We start from the raw sequence: 17,051 nt of genomic DNA, 5'->3' as shown, positions 1-17,051 counted from the left end.
CAGGTGGAAGTTTCTTAACGGAGCCATAACAATATGTCTGGTGGGGCATGTGTGATTTCTGAAAGATAATGCACTGTGCTTACAATTAACTTGTGTTTTTAAGAAAAGAAGAGGATTTTCTTTTTTTTATTCTTGTTTGGCAGGTGTTCCCTCAACAGGTGCAGCTATTATTGATAGCCAGGGATACGAAGCTGTTCTTACAGTGGAGGCCAGTGATGAGCCACATGGGGTAGTGAAGTTTGCTCTGTCGTCTCAAACTGTTTCCATTCAGGAAGGAAATAAAACCATTCAGCTGTTTGTCAGTAGAGAATTTGGATCCCTAGGTAACAAAATATTGATTAGAACAATGTTAAATTATACATTTCAAATAGATTTGAAATTAAACAAGATAACCTGTTAGTTTGTTTCCTTTTCATACCATGATGTGAATTATTCAAATATATATTGATCAAGCTAAGCCACATGGAAGAAATCAAACATTGTTCCCAGTTTATTTATATTCATGTAAAGGGTATGAATGGCAGTACATTTTCAGCTTAATGACTGTTAAATTTTCTGAACGCTCAAGTAACATTGCATTAGTTAATAAAGTAGGAATCTGAAACATGTTAAGGTAATAGAAATGTGAGGTGGAACTTCCACCCACTCTTGTGACCTTACGGTGATCCCATCACAATTCTCAGGGAAGGATCATTTAATATTCAGGTTAGATAATTGCACTTATTGTGGCAAAGCAAGAAACATCCAGGTCACTGAAGCAGCGTTCCTCGAATCAGCAGCTCCCCACTCTGAAAGGAAGCCCAAAGTCTGGATTGAGACAAACTCAATTGGCTTCATAATTTATTTGAATCGCCTTGGAACACAGAGGGGCAACGTTTCTTAAGGTCATTGACCCACAATGGTACATACACCAGTTCTTTGTCCCAGTAAAACTTACACTTCCCATTGGCAGTGCAGTGTTTGGATTTTCTGGGATGCTTGGTGCACTGTGGCTCACTCAGAACTGCCAGAGGAACCTAATGGGAATAGGTAAAATAACCCTCCCCTGTTCTGGACTCTTTGCTGTATCCAGTTATAGTCCCCCACCCATGGTGCTGTAAAACAGGCGAGTGGACCCGTAAATTAGGGTGCTGTGCCATCGGCGACCACAATTTTACCGGTCAGGGAGGTGCCATTTGCATTGCTCACCCGTGGCCCAATTGAGGCCATTAAGTGGGCAATTAATGCCCAATTAACAGCCTCATCCGCCCCCACTCCGATCTGTCAGGCAATGGGAGAGGACCACGCCCAAGGTGCAGCCCGGCAGGTTTAACCCTATGGGCTACTTGTTGTTAGTGAAAGGGAGGAGTGCCTCCTTCCCAGGCTCCCTGTATCAATTGGAGGCCATCTTCCCCCAGTTCTCCTTCCCTATTTCTGCCCTATCCTCCCCACCCTGTCCAACATACCCCTACCCACTTCTCTGGGGCCTGTCAGCCTGGCTGCAGTGAGACCTCAGTGTCTGGGTCCATCGCCGAACGCCATCTCCTTGGCCTGTCTGCAGCACCAGCTGTGGCCACTGCTCTCGCTTGACGCTGCTGGTGTGCAGACTGCCGGCCTCCAATTGATTGATAGCTCTTTGAGGCGGGACATCCTCCTGAAGGAGCAGGGAAGTCCCACCTCATACTAATTAAAGGCCCATTGCCCAAAAATTGAAGCAGGGCAAGCCAGCTGAGCTGAGGTGGGCTTGCTCCCAAAATATTTGCTGGGGTGCGGGAAGCCTGCCCTTAGCATAAAATCCAGTCCGTGAATTTCTCCCCTGTTGTGCCAGCCTATTCACAGAATCACAGAATCACAATGCAGATTCGGCCCATCGAGTCTGCACTGACATATGAGAGACACCTGACCTACCTAATTAATCCCATTTACCAGCACTCGACCCATAGCCTTGAATGTTATGACGTGCCAAGTACTCATCCAGGTACTTTTTAAAGGATGTGAGGCAACCCGCCTCCACCACCCTCCCAGGCAGTGGATTCCAGACTGTCACCACTCTCTGGGTAAAAAAGTTTTTCCTCACATCCCCCCTAAACCTCCTGCCCCTCACCTTGAACTTATGCCCCCCTGTGACTGACCCTTCAACTAAGGGGAACAGCTGCTCCCTATCCACCCTGTCCATGCCCCTCATAATCTTGTACACCTCGATCAGGTCACCCCTCAGTCTTCTCTGCTCCAACGAAAACAACCCAAGTCTTTCTGACCTCTCTTCATAACTTAAATGTTTCATCCCAGGCAACATCCTGGTGAATCTCCTCTGCACCCCCTCCAGTGCAATCACATCCTTCCTATAATGTGGCGACTAGTACAGCACACAGTACTCCAGCTGTGGCCTCACCAAGGTTCTATACAACTCCAACATGACCTCCCTACTTTTGTAATCTATGCCTCGATTGATAAAGGCAAGTGTCCCATATGCCTTTTTCACCACCCCACTAACATGCCCCTCTGCCTTCAGAGATCTATGGACACACAAGCCAAGGTCCCTTTGTTCCTCAGAACTTCCTAGTGTCATGCCATTCATTGAATGCTTCTTTGTCAGATCACTCCTTCCAAAGTGTATCACCTCACGCTTTTCAGGGTTAAATTCTATCTGCCACTTATCTGCCCATTTGACCATCCCGTCTATATCTTCCTGTGGCCCAAGACACTCAACTTCACTGTTAACCACCCGGCCAATCTTTGTGTCATCCGCAAACTTACTTATCCAAACCCCACAAGGTCATCTATGTCGTTTATATAAATGACAAATAATAGGGGACCGAGCACAGATCCCTGTGTTACGCCACTGGACACTGGCTTCCAGTCACTAAAGCAGCCTTCTGTCATCACCCTCTGCCTCCTACAACTCAGCCAATTTTGAATCTACCTTATCAAATTACCCTGTATCCCATGTGCCTTTGCCTTCTTTATAAGTCTCCCGTGTGGGACCTTGTCAAAGGCTTTGCTGAAATCCATATAAACTACATCAACTGCACTACCCTCATCTACACACCTGGTCATTTCCTCAAAAAATTCAGTCAAATTTGTTAGGCATGACCTCCCTCTGACAAAGCCTTGCTGACCATTCCTGATCAAACCTTGCCCCTCCAAGTGGAGATAAATACTCTCCTTCAGAATTTTCTCCAATAGTTTCCTACCACTGACGTGAGACTCACTGGCCTGTAGTTCCCTGGCATATCTCTACAACCTTTCTTAAATAGCGGAACCACATTAGCTGTTCTTCAGTCCTCTGGCAATTCCTCCTTGGCCAGAGAGGAATTAGAAATTTGGGTCAGAACCCCTGCGATCTCCTCCCTTGCCTCCCTTAGCAGTCAGGGACACAAATCATCCGGACCTGGAGATTTGTCCACTTTTAAGCCTGCCAACATCTCCAATACCTTGTCACTCCCTATATCAATTTGCTCAAGAACCTCGCAGTCTCTCTCCCCGAGTTCGATACCTTCATCCTCATTCTCTTGGGTGAAGGCGGATGTGAAGTATTCATTCAACACTCTAGCGATGTCCTCTGGCTCCACCCATAGATTACCCACTTGATCCCTTATGGGCCCTACTCTTTCCCTGGTTATCCTCTTCCCATTGATATACTTATAGAATATCTTGGGATTTTCCCTACTTTAACCAGCCAGAGCTTTCTCATATCCCCTCTTTGCTGTCCTAATTGCTTTCTTAAGCTCCACCCTGCACTTTCTGTACTCCACCAATGCCTCTGCTGATTTGCTTCCCTTGTACCTGCTAAAAGCCTCTCTTTTTCTTCTCATCATTACCTGAATATCTCTGGTCATCCATGGTTCTCTGGGCTTGTTACTCCTTCCTATCACCCTAGAGGGAACATGTTAAGCATGTATCTCCCCCCACCCCCCATTTTCTTTTTGAACACCCCCCCCACTGTTCCTCTGTAGATTTCCCCACAAGTAACTGTTCCCAGTCTACCTTGGCCAGATCTTGCCTTATTTTACTAAAATCCACTCTCCCCCAATCTAAAACATTTTTTTGCAACTTGTCAATTTCTTTGTCCATAACAAGCTTAAACTGTACCATGTTGCGGTCGCTTTCACTAAAATGCTCGCCCACCACCACCTCAACCACCTGTCTGGCTTCATTCCCCAGAATTAGGTCCAGCACTGCGCTGTCCCTTGTTGGACCCTCTACATATTGACCTAAAAAGTTCTCCTGTATGCATTTCAAGAGATCTACTCCCTCCTAGCCCTTAACACTATGTCTATCCCAATTAATGTTGGGAAAGTTGAAATCACCTAATATAATTACGCTATTGTTATTGTTTTTACACACTTCCACAAATTGTGCACATATTTGTCCTCAATTTCCCTCTGACTATCTGGGGGTCTATAATAAACACCTAATAATGGGTTTGCCCCTTTTTTATTCCTAAGCTCTACCCACAAAGCTTCATTCGATGCTGTTCTGGAGTTAACTTTTAAAAAGTGTTAATATTGCTCAGTATATAATGTAATTTTATGTGTTATTTTTCTCAAAGATTGGAACAGCTGAATTCTATGGCCCTGATATAATGCAACTGCTCGTGGGGAGATGGTGGTGCAGTGGTAAGATCACTGGGCCAGTAATCCAGAGGCTCTGGCTGGGTTCAGATCTTACCACCGCAGCTGGTGGAATTTGAATTCAGTTAGTAAACCTGGAATATAAAGCTAGCCTCAGTAATAGTGGTCATTAAACCATTGTCGAATGTTGTAAAAACCCATCTGGTTCACTAGTATCCTTTAGGGAAGGAAACCTGCTGTCCTTACCAGGTCTGGTCTACTTGTACTAGAACACCTAGATCCCTCTGCACCTCAGAATTATGTAGCCTTTCTCCATTTATATAACGCTCTGCTCTTTTGTTCTTCCAGCCAAAGCGAACAAGTTCACATTTTCCCACATTAAACTCCGTTTGCCAGATCTTTGCCCATCTGCAACCTCCTCGACCTCTTCACAACATACCCTCTACCTATCTTTGTGTTTTCTACAAATTTAGCCTACCATGTCTTCACTCCCCTCATCTAAGTCATTGACTAAATCATAAAAAATTGAGGCCCCAGTACAGACCCCAGTGGTACTCTGCTCGTCACATCCCGCCAATCAGAAAAAGACCCATTTATGCATACTCTCTGCATTCTGCCAGCTAAGCAATCTTTTATCCTTGCTAATCAGTTACACCGTACACCATGTGCTTTTATTTTCCATAATAATCTTTGATTAAGGCACCTTATCAAATGCCTTTTGAAAAATCCAAGTACAGTATGATACCTTTATCCACTGTGCATGTTCCTCCTTCAATAAACTCCAATAAATTGGTTGAATATGATTTTCCTTTCACAAAACCATGCTGACTCTTTCTGATTGCCTTGAGCTCTTCTAAGTGCCCAGCTATAACCTCCTTAATGATTGATTCTAATAACTTCCTCACGACAGACATTAAGCTAACTGGCCTATAGTTTCCTGTTTACTGCCTCCCTCCCTTCTTGAATATTGCTACTTTCCAATCTGATGGTACCTTTCCAGAATGTAGTGAATTTTGGAAAATTAACACCAGTGTATCGACTATCTCATTGGCCACCTCTTTTAAGACCTTAGGATGTAGTTCATGGGGATTGGAGACTTGCCAGCCCACAGCTCCATCAGTTTGCTCAGTACCATTTCCCTAAAGATTTCAATTTCACCAAGTTTCTTTCTCCTGTTCATCTCTTGATTTGGAGCTGTTACTGGAATTTTTTTTGTATCCCCTATAGTGAACAGGGAAGCAAAATATTTGTTAATTTCTTCCGCCATTTCCTTATTATCTACTATTAACTCTAGAGGACAACACTCACTTTACTTACTCTTTCCCTTTTTAAGTACTTCGTGCTATCCATTTATACATTTCTGACTAACTTCCTCCCATACTCTAATTTGTTTCTCCTGATTAACGTTTCGTCATTCTCTGCCGTTCTTTATATTCTGTCCAATCATCTGTCCTGCCACTCATCTTTGCGGAGTTGTATGCTTTTTTCTCAAATTTGATGCTTTCCTTAACTTCTTTAGTTAGCCAAGGATGTTGGGTCCTCCCCTAGGAATTTTTCTTTATAGTAGGAATGTACTTATTCTGAATGCTCTGAAATATCCCCTTAAATGTCTGCCACTGCTTCTATATTGATCTATCCTCCAGCCTAGTTTCCCAGTTCACTTCAGCCAGCTCAGCTTTCATTTCCACATAGTTGCCATTATTTAAGTTTAAGATACTAGTCTTAGACTTGCTCTTCTCACTTTCAAACTGGACGTAAAATTCAATCATAATGTGGTCGCTGTTACATAGCAGCACCTTTACTCTGAGGTCATTAATTAATCCTGTCACGTTACACAATACCAAATCTAATATAACCTGCTCTCTGGTTGGTTTCAGAACACGTTGCTCTAAAAAACTATCTCGAAAGCATTCCAAGAACTCCTCATCCAGGCTTCTACTGCCAATCTGATTTTTCCAGTTTAGGCGTAGATTAAAATTGCCTGTGACTATTGCCGTCCCTTTATCACAAGCACACAATATTTTCTCTTGAATACTTTGTCCTACACTGTGGATACTGTTAGGGGGCCTGTACACCACTCCTACTAATGACTTTTTACCCCTATTATTCCTAATCTCCATCCAAACCGATTCTACATCCTGATCTCCTGAACCATGGTCATCTCTAACTATTGCATCAATGCCATCTTTGATTAACAGTGCTACCCCTCTATCTTTACCTAGCTTCCTATTTTTCTTGAATTTGATGTACCCCTCAATATTAAGGGCCCAATCTTTGTTGTCCTGTAGCCATGTCTCTGTAATTGCTATCAGATCATGTTTATTTACTTCAATATGGGCCATCAATTCATTTACTTTGCTGTGTGCATTCAGATATAGAGCCTTCAATTTTGTCTTTTTTTACCTTTGGAACATCTCGTCTTGACTGTTGGTGTATTCTTAGAATTTTTCTCTCTGTCCCTTCCTGCCATTCTCTGACCCTTATTTCTCATATTACTATTTTGCTCACCTGCCTTGACTCTACAACATGAATTTCTACCTCTAGCCAAGCTTGATCCCTCACCTCTCTTGTTTAGTTTAAAGCCCTCTCTACTTCCCTAGTTATGTGATTTGTGAGGACATTCATCCCAGCATGGTTCAGGTGTAAACTGTCCCTATGGAAAAGCTCCCACTTTCACCAGAGCCCCACAAACCCACTTCTCCCACACCAGTCTTTGGGCCATGCATTTGTCTGTCTTATTTGCCCTGTGCCAATTTGCATGCGGCTCACGTAATAACCCAGAGATTATTACCTTTGAGACTCTGCTTCTTAATTTGGCACCTAGCTTCTCATACTGATTTTGCAGAACCTCTTTCTGGTTCTACCTATGGCATTGGTACCTACATGGACCACGACAACTGGACCCTCCCACTCCAACTGCAAGTTCCTCTCTAGCCCTGACCAGATGGTCTGAACTTTGGCATCAGGCAGGCAACATTGTTGTCTGGACTCTCGCTCTTTGTTGCAGAGAACAGTGTAAACCCCCCTCACTGTACTATCCCCTTATCCCCTACTACCGTTATATTCCATTTTGCTCCCTCCGCTTGAACGAGTTCCTGTACCACGGCCATGGCCAGCAAGCTCATCTACCTTGCAGATTTTGCTTTCTTCCACACAGATTGTGAGCACCTCAAACCTGTTTGACAATTGCAAAAGTCTGAGGCTCCTCCACTACTGTCTGCTCGGTCCCATTACCTGCCTCGTTGACAGTCACATTCTCCTGCCCCACGCTGCTGACAAAAACAGATGACTCTCTTCTATGAGGTGTGACTGTCTTCTGGAACAAAGATTCCAGGTATTTCCCCCTCCTCCCTTATGTTGTGCAATGTCTGCATTTCGGCTTCCAGATCAATAATCCCAATCTGGCATTTATCAAGCTACTTACACTTCCTGCAGACGTGTTTGTCATGGATCTCCTTGGCGTCCAAAAGCTCCCATATCTCACAACTGCAATTTATGTCCCCGTGTAGCCTCCTTGCATCCTCTTCATAACTTACTTTCCTACCTGTCTTTGTATCATCAGCAAATTTAGCAACCATACCTTCTGTCCCTTCATCCAAGTCATTTATATAAATTGTAAAAAGTTGAGGTCCTAGCATTGATTCCTGTGGCACACCACTCGTCATATCCCGGCAAAAGGAAACAGACCCATTCATGGCTACTCTCTATTTTCTGTTAGCTAGCCAATCTTCTATCCATGTCAATATGTTACCCCCTACGGTCAATAACCTTTGATGTGGCACCTTATCAGATGCTTTCTGGAAACCACCAGTTCTCCATTATCCATAGCACATGTGAATCCTTCAAAGAACTCCAATAAATTGGTTAGTTATGATTTCCCTTTCACAAAACCATGTTGATTGCCTGATTGCCTTCAATTTTTCCAAGTGCCCTGTCATAAAATCTTTAATAAAGCTTCCAACATTTTCCCTATGGCAGATTTTAAGCTAACTGGCCTGTAGTCACTAGCCACTTCTTTTAAGACCCTAGGATGAAGTCTATAAAGGCCGGGGATTTGTTGGCTGCAGATCCAATAATTTACTAAGCACCACTTCCCTGGTGATGGTAATTTTTCTGAATTCCTCCTTTCCTTCCAATTCCTGTTTTACAGCTATTTCTGGGGCGCTACTTGTATCCTCTATAGAGAAGACTGATACAAAGTACCTGTTCACTTTATTTACCATCTCTTTTTATTTCTATAGGAGCAAAGTGCACTTTGTTAACATTTTTATTATTTAATTAATATATAGAAACTCTTACTAGCTGTCTTTATATTTCTAGCTAGTTTTCTCCATACTCTAATTTTTCCCTCCTTCGTAATCTTTTTATCATTCTTTGCTGTTCTTTATATTCTGTCCAATCTTCTGACCTGCCACCTGTCTTTGCACAATTATATACTTTTTCTTCAAGTTTGTACTGTCTTTAACTTTTTGAACTAACCATGGATTTTTTTCTTTCTCATTGGAATGTATCTATTCTGTATATTCTGAAATTCCCCTTTAAATGCCTGCCACTGTATCTCTATTGATCTATCCCTTAACCTCATTTGCCAGTTCACTTCAGTAAGCTCTGCTTTCGTTCCTACATAATTGCATAAGTTTAGACTACGTAAGTTTAAAAGACTACTCTTGGACCAGTTCTTCTCTCCCTCAAACTGAATATAAAATTCAATGATATTATGATCACTGCTACCCAGGGGTGCCTTCACTATGAGGTTATCAATTAATCCTATCTTGTTGCACAATACCAGGTCCAGTATAGCATGCTCTCTAGTTGGCTGCAGAATGTGCTTTTCTAAGAAACTATCCCGAAAACATTCTATGAACTCCTCATCTAGGTTACCTTTTCCCATCTGATTTTTCCACTCCCTATGTAGATTAAATTCCCCCTTGATTATTGCCATACCTTTCTGACAAGCTCCCATTACCTCTTCCTTTATACTCTGTCCTATCATGTAGTTACAGTTAGGAGGCCTGTGTACTCTTCCTACAAGTGACTTCTTGCCTTTATCATTTCATGTTTCAACACATACTGCTTATACATCCTGGTTTCCTGAACTTATCTCCTATGCGATAATACTGTCATTAATTAGCAGAACCACCCTTCCACCTTTTCCTAGCTTCCTATCCTTCCTAAAAGTCTTATACCCTTCAATATTTGGGTCCTAATTTATGTCATCCTGCTGCCAAGACTCTGTAATAGCTATCAGATCATACTTATTTATTTGTTGTTCCATTGCAATGTTACTTGAAAAATAAATTGTAATTTTATTTGAATTCTGAATACTTTGATATATACATTGCTACTACATTTTCTATATCACCTATTGCTTTGAATAATATTTTCCATTTATTATATAGGTGCAATTAACATCACTTTTGAGACAGTCCAAGGGTCGTTGCTCTCTCTGAACCTAAATGATGAGTCACTAGCTGAGCCTGGTTTTGATTATCTGTCTGTGTCTGATTTTGTTATAATGGAGGAAGGGGAAGCCACTACTTCCATAAATGTCACTATTTTACAGGTAAGTCAGAATTCTATCTGGAGAACTTAATATTATGTAGTATGACATATCATGTGGCTTGCTTAATTATTTATTTCTTGATCACAATAAGTAAAGAGCTGCTGCAGAAGAAAGTATGATGACACATACTAAAATGACTTTGGATGTAAAAAATAGTAACTCAAGTACTTTGGAACTGGAGTAGAATATGCCACCTTTCCTACCTTCTCAATCATTTAATTATATCAAGACTGATCTATGTATGAAGTCCATTTCACCACCTTTGGTCTACAACCATTCCTTACCTTATAACATTTTTTTGATCTCAGCTAAATTTTGATTGATCCAACATCCTTAGCATTTCGTAGAGAGAATTTTACATTTCCATTGTTGTGTGAAGAAGTATTGCCTGATTTCATTCCTAAATGGCCTAGTTCTAATTTTAAGTGTGTGCACCTTGTTCTAGATGCCCCTACCAACTTCTGTCTCTATTTGAATTGAATCATTTTATCATTTTAATCAATTATCAATTAGATCACCCCAAAACTGTATACTCAAGGGAAGAGAAGCCAAATTTATGCAATCTTTTCTCATCATTGAACCCTTCAAGCTCTGATATAATTCAGACAAATCTGCACTGTACCCTCTCTGAGGTCAATATAATCTTCCTGAGGTGGGATGCTAGAACTGAACTCAAATTGGCATCTGACAAAGGCTGTGTAGAACTAAGTATAACTTCATCTATTTCGTATTCCAAACTCACCTCTTGATTCCCCAAAGCCTGTCCATAAGGCATAAGCAGGATGTAACGGAACACACTCCATTTACCTGGATGAGTGCAGCTCCAACAACACTCAAGAAGCTCGACACCATTCAAGATAAATCAGCCCGCTTGACCAACACCATCTTAAACATTTACTCCTTCTACCATTGGTGCTCAGTGGCAGCAGTGTAGACCATCTACAAGTTGCACTGCAACAACTTGCCAAGGCTCCTTGAACAGCACCTTCCAAACCTGCAACTCCCACTTCCTGGAAGAACGGCAACAAATGCCTGGAAATGTCACCACCTGCAGGTTCCCCTCCAAGCCACACACCCTCCCGACTTAGAACTATATTACTTTTCCTTTACTGTCAGTGGGTCAAAATCTTGGAACACCCTCCCTAGCAGCACTGTATGTCTATCTGCATCACCTGGACTGCAGCAGTTTATGAAAGCTGCACATTGCCACCTTCTCAAGAGCATTTAAGGATGGGCAATTAATGTTGGCCTTGCCATTTCACGAATGAGTAAAAAAAAATCCTCCCCTTAATTGCCATATTTTAATTTCAAAACAGCAATGAAATGAAATTGAGACAGGTTCTATAACAAATTACTGCTATTCACTGAGGATAAATATTTATCTCATGCAATTTTCTGTGAGAGGATCTCTGCCCTGAAGATGTGTATACCACCACAGAGATACTCAAGCTGAAATCTTGCAATTCTATATATTGAGATCTACCAAAACCTCTAAGTATTAGTAATATTTATTCACATTCTGATCATTAATTTGGTTATGGCACTAACATATTGGTTATTGTATCCATAAATACAGCAAAGGGATGAATTTGATGGTAACTAATAAGTTTGTATGCTGTCATTGCTGACAGTAATTTCAAACTTTAGTTTCTTAGTTTGTAATGTGACAAGGTGCTAACTGATGGTCTTAAAATGTCATCCAATGAGGCTTTTAATTTTTAGTATTGGCCCTGGCTGCTATTGTTAAATTCTGAAGGAATATGAGCAAATGAAAGGAAAAGACAAGAAAAAACTGGTTGTCCATTAAAACAACTCTGTATTGTTACAGTGCAACTTTATACGTACAGTGACTCACAACCTCTGAGACACAAAACACAGAGACAATAAATTTTAAGCTAATTTTGTTGTGTGGGTGGACTTTGCAGGAAACACCGGGAAATTCTTCTCTAAGCCTTGACAAGGAAATAAGCAAGTTCTGGGAGACCACAATGACTGAGAGGTCCATCCCCCAACATCCCACCTACCTTATATACATAATGATCTCAGTCAGTAGCTCATCCAACACCCTTTTGATTGTTTTCAGTGAATCTGCATCAGGCAGCGACTTGTGTAGGTCAATGACTTTAATGGAACCGCTGCCAGCTGCTTGGGAAAGCACAAGTATTTTTGTTTGTTTATTAATTATATTTGTTTATTTTTGTGGATCTAGGTGAAGCCTCAAATGTGTCATTACTGCTGGTATTCCTATTCAATCCCAAACACAGAGTTGCCTGTGAACATTGGAGCAGTGCTTGTATCTTGCTTGTGTGATATAAATGAGGGCCTGTCTTCCCTTTTAGCAGCTTGCTTTTAGCCAGTCAAGCTAATAGCTCGATAATTTCCCTGTTCTGACTTATAGTCCTTTTATATATATTATATATATATATACACACATGAAAATATATATAAAAGCATCAAATTACAGAAGCTGTGTCACATAAGATCTTTTTCAGTACCTTTGTGATTTACAGCAAATGGATGATGTAGAAAATGAGCCAAAGTTTCTATGGAGTGGCAATCATGGTGGTCACTGTGAGTGATCATGTAACTCAGGAGTTAGAACTGTCTTTTTTCTGTCTAACATTTCTTGAGTAACTATCCAAGTAAGTAAGTAAGAACCTTCTGAAATCTTTGATTCAGACTCAGAGTTGGAGACTGTTTCAGAGGGCTCTGGATGCAGAGGAATTGACTATTGGAAGTCTAAACTTCCCAGACAATTCCCACATAGTCAGTGTGCCTGGACTTCCAAGGGATGCTGTTTAAGGGGTATGCCCAGTATACAACCATTCAGAGATTGGAAATTCCCGGGCCTATATATATTGCGTACTATTGTGAAGTATCTGACTTCAGAGCAGATGTATTGTTGCTTTTGTCTGTGGTATTGAACTATGTCTTTTGCAGGATGAAATTCCTGAGTTGCAGGAGTTCTTCCTTGTGAATCTAACATCTGTGGAGCTCATCTTTGATGGTTTGACCCACTTCCCTCCTAGACTGGGTGTGTATTCTGTGTTTATATACCTACATTTAATTGCTTAATGGGACAAAATTGAATTTCCTTATCAATCAAATTTTTGAATTTGTGGAAACATCCTTTGGTGTCTCCTTGGTCAACCTGTGATTTTATTTTGAACTGGATGCCATGTTGGTTCCTGTTGTTACCATCTCCAAACTAAGCCTTTGCTGATTTCTAAAAAAAAAAATCATGAGCCTGAACTGTTAACTCTGTTTCTCTCTCTAAAGATGCTGCCAGACATGCTGGGAATTTCCATCATTTTATGTTCTTACCATGTTCCTTTGCTTCTCCTATTTGTCTCTGAATTGAACTCAATCCATTTATGGCTCATTTGGGTCCTTTCAGAGTGAACTGATTTTTCTGCTATCCGTCCATACCCTAATTTACCACCTTGCCACTGCTTGATCTCTGCCATGTTATTATCCTTGGACAGACCCTGGGGAGATTTGGTTTGAGATCAATAATGTTTTGTTTAAAGTAGTTTGAGTTTGAGATTCAAGACGCTTACTAAGTGAATATAGTCACAAGATTCTATTGGTTTTGAGCGAACACAAATAAACTTTACTAATCAAGTTCAGAAAGATAAAACAATGTACGATATCTATTTTATACTCCAACATTCAGGGTAAGGAATGAGGCACATGCGAATTAACAGGCAAACTGTGGTCGAACACATCATACTACAGAATAAGTGCCAAATGTGGCCAAAACTAATTTCATGGATTTCTCAACAACCCACCCAGACATTTGTCAGATTGTGAGCCACATAATCTCATGAAAACTTTGTCCTTCTCATGAGGGTTTCCGATCTCCACCTTTGAAAATCTTGCCTTGGAATTCTCTCCAAAAGTCACTCTACTCGGAAGGCTTCAATAACGACGCAACTTGCAGGGTTTCAATTTCGCCTTCTGAGATTTCTTTCCCCGGATCTCCGAGTACACGCAAGCTTCACCTTCCAAGCACACTTTCAGATCTTCCACTGTGCCAGGCAGGACACCACTGCTTCAAAAGGGTACCTTTACCTCAAAGGCCCACAGCACGGAGTCACCAACCTTCTGCTGCCTTCAGAGTTGCTCTTGTGCCCACTTTGCTTAAAGTCTGCTCCCTGCAGCTCTTCCTTTAATTTAGAGCCTATTTCTTTGCTCCTTTCTTTTAAATTGACTTAACGGGACCTATTTCTGTCCCCTGTCTTTATCCCTCACCTGGGACCTCCTTTAGGGATCACCACTCCCCCTCCCTGGTTTGGGGCCTCTCCCTGTCTCCCTCCCATGTCCTGCTGCCTGGAACACTCACTGAACACAAAGGTTCCAGGTCATCTCTCCTATATTTTCGCGCCATTCTTCTTCTTTTCTTCTGCACAGGGGCGCAGGGCTTATCGTTGGCCTGAAGAGTGTAAAATACCCAGACTGCGAATGTGCGGCCAGTTCCCGGCCGGTGCATGCGCGGAAGCCTGAGGTTCATCGGGAATTGGAGTTCCCGACCTCCAAAGGTAAGTATAAGTTTCTTAACAGCCCATAAACAATTAACTCAAAACTTTCCCTAGTTGTCTTTTCACGTGCACTGAAGTTGGTGTTCTGAATCCAATCTCGTTTCCCAATTTTCCTGTCCAGCCATCTTCAGGTTACACTCTCCTCTACCAGTACTTGCTTTCTGCACTTGTATTTTCAGCACCTTCTTTTATTTTTATCTTTTGTAATTCACCTTTGGTTTTAAAAGTTTGGTTTTAATTCCTAGATGCTGCAGGTCAAGTTTCCCTGATAACTGTTGATGCAAATGATGGTGTAAAAGGCATCATTCAATGGCACAGCACTAAGTGAGTGTTTAATCAAGAATATAAACATATATTACTGTTTAATAAATATCTAATTTGCTTTGATATATTTATGTATTTATTGCTACACAATAATATTTGTTAAATTTACTATTATATTTTTACATTTGAAGTTAGTTAGGAACGTTTGAGGACTCTGGATCTATACTCGATGGAATCTAGAAGGATGAGGGGGGATCTGATTGAAATTTATAGAATACTGAAAGGCCTGGATAGAGTGGACGTGGGGAAGGTGTTTCCATTAGTAGGAGAGACTAGGACCCGAGGGCACAGCCTCAGAGTAAAGGGAAGACCTTTTAGAACAGAGATGAGGAGAAACTTCTTTAGCCAGAGAGTGGTGAATCAATGGAATTCATTGCCACAGAAGGCTGTGGAGGCCAGGTCATTGAGTGTATTTAAGACCAAGATAGATAGGTTCTTGATTGGTAAGGGGATCAAAGGTTACGGGGAGAAGGCGGGAGAATGGGGTTGAGAACCTTATCAGCCATGATTGAATGGCGGAGCAGACTCGATGGGCCGAATGGCCTAATTTCTGCTCCTGTCTTATGGTCTTATGATCTAGTTCTATAATTAAGTACCCTTTGTTTATTCAGTGATGCTCCTTAATGTATTATGTAATGTATTGCAAAATTTTGTAGTCAAACCATAGTTTGGGACAATTTTGGAGCAAAGACTTGTTCTCTGTTATACACCTGAAGGGTTTCTTACAGCTGGACTACTTCTAATGTATTGTGGTGATTTCAGATAGAAATCAAGAAAACTAGAATGTATAGATTGAGAAAAGGATGCTACTTTATTCCACTGACCATTCCATGGTACCCTATCATATTCTAACCCATAATGTAAGGTTCTTAGTTACACCAATTCATAAAAGTTATCAATATCTATTCACTTCCCAACAGCAGCTCCAGCCGCAGTAATAAAGGAAACATCCTCTGCTGTTGTGGTTCAAAGAGAAAAATTCACCAGGGCTGTGAGCAATTCTGGGATGGGCAATAAATGTAACCTTGCCAGCATGTCTCAGATCCTGTAAACAAATTTTAAAATGTACTAATGTTCTATTAACCTTGTTGATAAAAGTTCCACATTAAGTGGACACTTCTAGCAGATCAACAGTAATATGCCCGATTTGTATCTTTTTAATTCAACCTTTTGAAAATCATTTGTAGAACTTCATGATTTGCATTCAGAAGATTGAAGTGTACATACAGGTGTCTCGCAGTGACAACTGGCTAGTAACTTGGATACATTCCCCTCACTTTAATTAAGGAGAAAGGTGAAAGGTGTGGGGGTGCTCAGTTTGACTCCAGTGATTCGATTTTATGATTGAAAGCCAACACATCATCTCTCTGTTTATTAAATTACCCAGTTTCTAAAGCTATACTGTAAGAATATTTTGTTACCTCATGGATGAATTTTTACTGTTCTTTTTCTGCAAGCTTTGAGGTGAATGAAACCACAGGAAACCTAACCTTGCTGATATATCGAGATAAGGGTACATATGGGAATGTATCACTGCTTTACTACACCCAGAATCTAGGAGCTCGATTGGGATGGGATTTCAATGTGACATCAATGGTAAGAGGTAATTTATAATGAAGTTTTAAATCTTGAAGCATGAATAATTGATTCTTAAGATGTTAAGATAGATTTTCTTCTGTCCTATGCTGGCAGAATTGGCATTGCCCAAATATAGGGCAGAGGGAAAAGAGAAAGAGATATGTTGACTGGAATTTCCTGAGTTGCCATTCTCAAATTATGGGCTGGATTTCACAGGTGGCATATTGCCCCACAGCTATAACATGCTGCCGGTGAGCTAAGCAGGCTGAGAGTAGGACTTCCACATCCTCAGTGAGCATGTTGAGAAGCTGGCTCTAGCCCAACAACTTCTATGTTTTACTCAGGTGGGACAAGGGATGGGCAGCCAAGGAAGTGGGTTGGCATTTTCAGCACATTAATAAGGCTAGAAACTCCAGACATATCCTGCTTTGCAGGTATAACTGAGGCCAGCCAGATTTCTCTGACCTTGGGAAACCCAGCAGCCTCAGGCAG

At 41.3% G+C, this 17,051-nt stretch overlaps 1 protein-coding gene across 1 annotated transcript in view; it reads left to right on the top strand.

Moving 5' to 3' along the window:
* Window positions 1-17,051, top strand: part of adgrv1 (adhesion G protein-coupled receptor V1) — a 723,938-nt gene that overhangs the window by 218,274 nt on the left and 488,613 nt on the right. The window contains 5 exon segments of the mRNA XM_041185339.1: window positions 144-323; window positions 9,953-10,116; window positions 13,057-13,150; window positions 14,885-14,981; window positions 16,439-16,577. Of these exon segments, the coding sequence (XP_041041273.1) occupies window positions 144-323; window positions 9,953-10,116; window positions 13,057-13,150; window positions 14,885-14,981; window positions 16,439-16,577 (674 nt within the window).

This window comes from Carcharodon carcharias, chromosome 4 (genome assembly GCF_017639515.1).
Source record: "Carcharodon carcharias isolate sCarCar2 chromosome 4, sCarCar2.pri, whole genome shotgun sequence".
In the NCBI taxonomy this organism is placed as follows: Eukaryota; Metazoa; Chordata; class Chondrichthyes; order Lamniformes; family Lamnidae; genus Carcharodon; species Carcharodon carcharias.
Note: the sequence above shows the minus strand (reverse complement) of the source record. Positions and strands in the feature narration are given on the sequence as shown.